The sequence below is a fragment of the Adiantum capillus-veneris genome, chromosome 27, assembly GCF_014529385.1.
Source record: "Adiantum capillus-veneris isolate H3 chromosome 27, ASM1452938v2, whole genome shotgun sequence".
NCBI classification, from domain to species: Eukaryota; Viridiplantae; Streptophyta; class Polypodiopsida; order Polypodiales; family Pteridaceae; genus Adiantum; species Adiantum capillus-veneris.
In genome coordinates, this window is record NC_140957.1 from 102,335,513 (window position 1) to 102,343,155 (window position 7,643).

General features: G+C 44.0%; 1 protein-coding gene across 2 annotated transcripts; it reads left to right on the forward strand.

The window, feature by feature from the left end:
- The first annotated feature begins 1,825 nt into the window (after window positions 1–1,825).
- On the forward strand, window positions 1,826–4,899 carry LOC147422471 (uncharacterized). Of its 2 annotated transcripts, XM_086502403.1 has the most exons (5): window positions 1,832–2,805; window positions 3,049–3,255; window positions 3,504–3,704; window positions 4,038–4,208; window positions 4,443–4,899. In XM_086502403.1, exons 1-5 carry the CDS (start codon window positions 2,066–2,068, stop codon window positions 4,564–4,566), a joined length of 1,443 nt encoding a protein of 480 aa, XP_086358529.1. In that variant the 5' UTR covers window positions 1,832–2,065; the 3' UTR covers window positions 4,567–4,899. The 2 variants fall into 2 exon arrangements, with proteins under 2 accessions (XP_086358530.1, XP_086358529.1); XM_086502404.1 differs by lacking the exon at window positions 4,443–4,899 and having other exon boundaries at window positions 1,826–2,805; window positions 4,055–4,207.
- The last annotated feature ends 2,744 nt before the right edge of the window (window positions 4,900–7,643 follow it).

Consider the following 7,643-nt stretch of genomic DNA (forward strand, 5'->3'; position numbering starts at 1 on the left):
CAATCTGGTTAAGCCCATCATTGGTGGACGACATCATTCCAACCCTTCACCAAGTCTTTGAGCACCCTGCTAAAATAGTAAGTTACCACTTGTAACCACAATCTGCGTACATACACACGTTTCAATGTGCTAAACAGTCTCTGTGCACACTGCAGCCGACCGAAGCATTTTGCACCATCAATATGCAGATCTGTAAAATCTCGAACCTTAGCGTTTTTGCATGCCAACGCACTCTAACTCCAAACCAGGGTCAAAACGAGCCCAAAACAAAAATCCGACTGCATAGTGATAGTCCAAGGACTCAAGAGGAGTATTAAAAAACCTAAGATGCACAATCTCCAAAAGAAATCACTTCAATCGAAGATCGTTTGACGATGGCTCTCGAGAATACCAAGGCTGCTTCCTAAGCTGATCCTTCTTGCTACTCCAAGCCCTCTGACACAACCAAGATTTGATACCACGTTAAGAGAGAGAGGGAGAGAGCTTGAGCTCTTGAGCAAGCACGCACGCACACACGCACACACACACACACACACACACAAAGATGGAGGCAAAAGACTGTACTTCTTCTTCTTCACTAACTCAAGATAAGTGGTCTACAAAATATAAGGGAAAATACAACATAAAAGGGAACTAATACAACGGTGTAGTGTAAACCGCTAATGAGTGAGGTAAGTGGATAAGTGTGCCATCACTCCGGTAGGTAGACCAACTAGATGTAGTAAATTTGTAGTATTACTCGTGAAGATATGCATATCCACCAAAACACACCAGTGATGATGACTGTCAGTGGTAGTCATCCAGGAGTCGTACATGTTGAGCTTAACATCTCAACAATATAGGCTCCTCTTTCAACTTACCCTTTCGGCTCCCCTTGTCCCCTCCTCTTCCTCCTGCTTGTGCCCCCCTCCCGAAGCACGATCTCACTCTCACCTCTTCTCTACGCCCCCAAAAATAAGAGAAGTGATTGATTTTATGACTAAAAATCAGTTGGTACCTCTATTGTAGCCCTCAACAACTCCTCGCCCCCCTACCTGTCACATTGACAACCCCCAATATACCCCACTCTCGCGTGAAGGAGCAAGAGAGAGCTCTGCAGAGGTCGGGGGCAACTCTGAGACAACTGATGGTGCATGGCCTCACTCATTCATGAGAGAGAGAGAGAGAGAGAGAGAGAGGGGGAGAGAGGCCTCAGGACTAAGTGGCACGGGCATGGGAGGTAGGATCTACGGCGGGGGCATTGTGGGCCGTAGATCCCAGTGGCGGCGCCGAAAGTAAATTAAGGTACCCTAGATTACATTCGACGCCCGCCTCTAATTTACATGTTTTAAGTAAATTAGGGCCCCCACCTTTCACAACGCACGTATGGCGTAGTGGTTAAGGTAGGCGTCTCCCGTGCGTGAGGTCCCGGGTTCAAACCCGACACTGCAAAATGGGGGTACCCTAGATTACTTTCGAAATGCGAGTACCCTAGATTACGTTTTACCCTAGATTATAGTAATCTAGAGTACCCGCATTTGAGATCTACGGCCAACAATGCCCCCGCCATAGATCCCACCCTCCCATGCCCGTGCCAGTTAGTCCTGAGGAGAGACAAGAGATGAGCTTGTTGTTGTTCCGCCTGGAGGCTGGAAGTGAGCTTTTCTTCCTCCACTCCCGAGTGAACCCAGCCTAATAAAACCTACAAAAGAAAAGCTCGCAGCCACAAAGTTTGTCCAAGTTTATTGGGCCTTACTTCTTATCCAAGAAGCGTAACACGAGACTTCCCTGGTGGGGTTCTTTTTTTATGATCTCTGATGGACTCTTAGAGCTTCGATCCTGCAAGAGGGCCCCATACCTAGGGGTTAAAGCTCATCTCCCCTACGCCTTCATGCAGATTTAATGGACTTTGCTCCCGCGAAAGGGCCCAGAGGGGTTAAAGCTCATCTTCCCTGCGCCTTCCTTCCTCTGATGGGTTTCGCGCTACGCCCTTTAAATCTGTGTTTCTGTCTCACACTTGGCAGCTCGCTCCTCTCCTCGCTTCCCCTGTTTTTTTATACCTTTCCTCAGACCTCTCCTCCTGTGTATGGCCGCCCCCCCACCTGATTTTACTTCGTATGGCGCAGGCGCAGATCGCCATGATCGCCTCCCCTCTCCTGCAAGCAGTATCTCTCACCATGTCGAAGGAGATTGCAGCACCGGCTATGGTATCCTAGACCCACCTGCCCCAGCACCCTCTCCACTACCCCTCAACGAGCTCAGCATCCTGCATAATGACCCAGATTGTATGGTCTCGCGGCTGTTGGAGTTGCCTGTCTGTACTTGCTGCCTGCAAGTGCAGTTTGAGCGCTCGCCATCGTTCATTGGCTTCATCAATGCTTCTCCATCTCCCCCTTCGAAGCCGGAGCATCTCCAGTGCTACCCATTTCAGCCTGATAACATGTCTGGACCCACTACATTTGACGGCGAAGTGTCAGCTCTTGATTGGCAAGAGAGCTTCAATTTTCCACTCTCGGATGAAATCAACAATGAAATCAATCTTCGGGACTTGTTGGCATCATCAAATGTGCCACCTGCATCAGTTATGGATGGCTGCACTGAGCAAAATGCTGTTTTTCAAGGTGTGGATCAAGTCTCCCAGACGATTTCTAATCTTCAGCATTTCAATCAACCACTTCAGCTTAAGTCGTGTCTGACGAGCAGCCCCACATCCATGGAGGACATGGTATACACAGGAGGAATTTCTGGCCCTATTCTTCCTACGGAGCTCTCGAATGTCACACCTAGTTCATCGCTCTTCTATGGGACTTCCAACTTGTATCTTGAGTAAGTGTGCAGGTTACCACATGATCAACATCACCATAGAGGTACTAACGAACTGCCCAATGAATTAGGCATTCACTGGTGTCTAAGCAGTTGTTAAACCTAGAAATTTCAAGAAATTTTAATGTGTGTTGTCTAATAGCTCACTTTTATGCTTTCACGATAGATATTGAGGATGTTGCATGAATTCTTTTAATGTTTAGTTTCTCAATGACAATCGACTTATCTTGGGGTGAATTCTGGCAGACCAGCTATTTTACCTGCTCCATTGCATGGGGTCACCATGGAGCAGAACTCCTATGAAAGCTTCTATGAGGTTGAGGACATGGGATCTGTGCATGGCAGGAACGAGCTGGCGGCAACCAGGCTTACCGAGATAGAGATTTGTGGAAGAATCGGCATGCTTGCATGTGGTGGACAAGCTGGAGGCATGAAGCCTAAAGAACAGCTAAGGTAATGAATGGTTTTCAAATAGATTGGGGTTGTGAAGTCAGATAACTATTCTTTTGGTGAAATGAGCTAGAGATCCACCTCAAGGATTGGTCTTCCTGACGGTGTTAAAGCCGATGGTGATAGCTTAGAAAAATGAAGTAACTTGTGAAATAGTGGTTTTAATCCTGGGTGATAGATGTTAATGATGTTTCTTTAGCTGTGTTGTTATGGTGATGGCAATTGGTAACATCCTGGATGAATACTGGCAGAGCATTGATTTCACCCTCCCCCTTTCATGGGGTCGCTGCAGAGGAGGGTCCACAGGAAAGCTTCCTTGAGGTTGAGGGCATGCATGGTGGGAACCAGGCAGCAACCAGGCTCAACAAGACAGAGTTTTATAGAGAGATTGATAGGCTTGCATGGAGGAAGCACGGACAACCTCTAGGCATCAAGGCAAAAAAGTGGCCAAGGTAATCGACAATGTCAATGGAGAGCCACTACAGTCCATTTTTTAAAATTGGCCTTTTGGGTTCTTTTTTATAAGGAATTGTCTTGTTGGGGTGTTCATAAAGCTGATGATGGTGTATGTGTATATGCTGCATACTGTGGAGTCCAGCTTGTGTCGTAGGAGCAGCAATGGTAATCGATGATGTTTTATGAGGCTTGGTTTATGACATCAGAGTTATTTGTTTGCATGAAATGGAGAGAGCTACTACATTTCATTTCTAAAATCTGCATTTTGGATCTCGTCTTGATGGTGTTCATGAATGTGATGATGTTGAGGATCTTGTTCTGTGTTAAAGGTGTATGAGTATTTCAGCGAGGGCTTGTGGAGGCGTTTGTGAGGACAAGGACCATATCTGTGATGGTGAAAAAGTTAATTTTAGGGTGAAGACCCAGAATATCCTTCTGGATGATGGGTTCCTGTGGCTCAAGTATGGTCAAAAGCCGATCAATGGGCATACACACCCAAGGTGACTTTCATCCAAAGCTCTCTCTGATTAGTGATGTGTGATGCACAAAGATAGGCATTCAATTCTCCTCCCTCTTCCATTGTTGGCTCTCTGAGACCTATGTTTTTGAGCTGTAGACAGACAAGCTCTGGCTAGATGTAATTGGCACGGGAAGTTTGCATGCATACTTCTGTAGCTCTCTCTCTCTCTCATGTTACTGAAGGGTGGTTAATGAGTGTTTGTGTGTGTGTACAGGAGCTATTTGAGATGTGCGAATGCATGGAGTGGATGCAAAGTGCAGAAGCGCGTTAAGAGGTGCTCAAGTTTTGAAGACTCAGTCGACTTCTTGTATTTGGGGAGGCATAACCACTCTCCCTAGATGGGGACAAGCCTATATCAATATGTTTTGCAGATATTCGAACAGAATAATATCTCAACTGAAAAAAATAAACAAGAGGAAAACAGAAGCTCAGGAAAAGAAAAGGATTCTAGTTTTGTTTTTGTAAAAAGGAACGTGGCTGCAAATCAGTGAGCCCCCATGGATTCACATCGGAATTTTTTGCCATGAGGTGGCGAAGTGGTGGCAAAACTCCTTGACATTTTCAACAAGAAGTGGAGCACACATATATATACTATAGTCGGCGCTCTTAAAGCTTGGCCCCCTCCATTTGTAGTGAAATTATATAGGATTTTGTAAAGTTGTTTTCGATTACCAAGATTGTGTCATAAAATCTAATATCTAACTAACCCAAATGATCCTCATATATTAAACCGATCATTTAATGCGGGGGGATAAACGAGAACAAGAGTTAAAATACATATATGTGCTTATGGATTTATCTCAACACCGGACCAAAGCCAACGGGTCCAAATGAGAGATGGTCTGTCAAGAGCAAAGCTACTAATAGAACTTAAAACGAACCTTGGGGTTAGCTTCATTAAAGACCTTCAAAGGTTGGTGTAAAAGTCCTTGGACCTTAGGTTAAGCTAGGCTTATGCTTGAGGTGCTTGATGATTGAAGTGCATGAGATGCTTCATAATTAAGGTGCATGCTTAAAGCTAGGCTTGTGCTTGAAGGTCAACCCAAATCCCTACAAGGAGGGGGGCGAGCCTTTGAAGCTAGGGGTATGTGATAGAGAGAGCCTATGCTCCTGCTAAACCCACGCATGATGACTAAGGTGCTTGAGGGCTTGAAAGTCAAATCCATGATTACCAAAGAGGGGGTGAGCCATGAGAGTAGGGGGTGGGGTTGAGTGACTACTCCCTCACCCAAATGGCACCCTTTGCTCAAAGAGGCAAAAGAGACACATGTCAAGCCCCTAGCTAGGTTACTTCCATAATGTGCCTAAAGCCTATCGGTTCACCCTTAGAGAGCTCCAATGAGAATTTAGCTAATTAAATTAATTGTTTAGGCATTTATTAAGCCCTCTCTCTCAAAGGGGAAAGGAGGATACTTGTTCAAAGGTTACCTCTATTGCTTGAATTGACCTAGGCTTGTGATTGGCTAGGTTTGAGAGAGTCAATGAGCACAAGGCATGAGCTAGAATGAGGGGTCAACCCAAGAAACTAAGGGACTTGCTTACAAGATACTCTTTCACACACACTCTCATTGTGTGAAGTGCTAAGTGCAAGAACTTGATCTGTTTCTCCAAGCTTGTTGAGAAGTTGAGAGCCTACACCGATACTCTTGGTTATGGAATGTAAATTCAACCAAGAGCCATGCTTCAATGCTTAAGCTTGTCATTTTCTTCATCATCATTACTATGCTATTCAACAAGGGTGATGATAACTAAGGAACTATTTCTTTTTCATAAGAATGTTTCTTCTTACTCTTCCGTACCGTCATTGCCTACTAGCCCTCTCCACCTTTGAAGGTGTTTGAGGTCTTGGGATTGAGGCAGGGGACAAGTTAATACTTTTACTTAGCTAAGTTATAGGCATAGTTGTGGTATATGAAGCTCTCTATCTTCATTGTAGCATCAAGTCTCAAGGAACACAAAGTTTGAATTGTATCAAATCTTTTTTTATGGGAGAGATTTTAATACAAAAGCCTTTTGGAGGGGAGACCGGCTCCACATATATCCGTTCCTCAATTGTTGTCAAGTTCTCTAATTCTCTATTTTACAAAGTATTGTTTATGCCAAGTTAATTAAGTATAATGGTTATGTTGCTATCTCTAATCAAGTTCACCCTCTATTTTCTCAAGGTAGTCTCATAAAAATTTTCACTACAGTTCTCTTATTCCACTATTTTAATGTTCCTAGGCCATTTCCATTACATTGGTATCAGAGCTATTGGTTTCTCTTTTTTTGCTTAAGAAGAGAGGTCTTTAAGTTATCCATGAAAGGTTGAACCTGCTCATTGCAATAGGGTAAGTGCGATAGTGATATATTATATTGGTTAAAAAGGACTTAGTTCGAGGTACACCGATGGGAATTATAGACTTAATAATGGACTCTCTCAGGGCTTTCCTTTAGCTTAACCATTATTGAGCTACTAGCAAGCTCAACAGGAACCATAATCAACCGAGCAATGTTAGACTCTCTCCACTATTCTTTGCAATCAATAGCCTCTAAACCACGGATGTGGCTGCTTGAGAACTAATTTTAAAGGTAAAAAAGAGTAGCAACTAAGGTTTTTGAGGGTACCAAATCACAAAGGTTGACAATAATCAAGTGATCATAATGAGTATTGAGAACTTTGATTTTGCACATGAAGGTGCTACTGATGATGGCCCAATGTTTGTTAACTATCTTATTAATAGGTTGCAACAAGCTATGGGCAACTCTGCCTTGCAAGCTGAAGTTACCCAACAACTTAGTGCTTATGGGTTTTCTCTACCTCTCTAAGAAGAGAGAGAGCTTAGGAAGCCTCTTGTTGAGACTTCTAAAAGAAGACTCTCTTCGATAAGAGAAGAGGAGGAATCCAATGAAGGAGAAATAAGTCAATCTCCGAATTCCTCCGAAGATGTGGCTCCATGAAGGTGGCGGTCTCGATGATCCCCAACTCCTTCCAAGAGGAAAATATCATCCTAAAGTCCTTCTCCTTGTCACTCCGAAAGAGAAGAGAGGAAACAAAGGAAGAAAAAGGAAAGAAAGAGGTCACCCTCTTCTCCTTTTTTTCACCTTCCACCTCTTCCAACGGAAGCAATGGTTATTCTCCTAGAGAATAACATAATGCCAGCCCTTGCCTTAGGGAAGAAAGAGGAACCATTCATCTTGCAGGATGGCTATTTTCTCCATGGAAATAGGCTATGCGTTATTCACTCTCTTCATGAGAAAGTCACGTATGAATCCCATGCTCCTCCCTATACGGTGCATCGATGGATTCAACCTACTCTTCGAGGAGTAGAAACGTACTTCTATTGGCCTACCATAAAAGCGGACATACAAGAGTATGTATCTAAATGTGTGATATGCCAAAAGACAAAGTGTGATAGAGGGAAACAACCTGGAT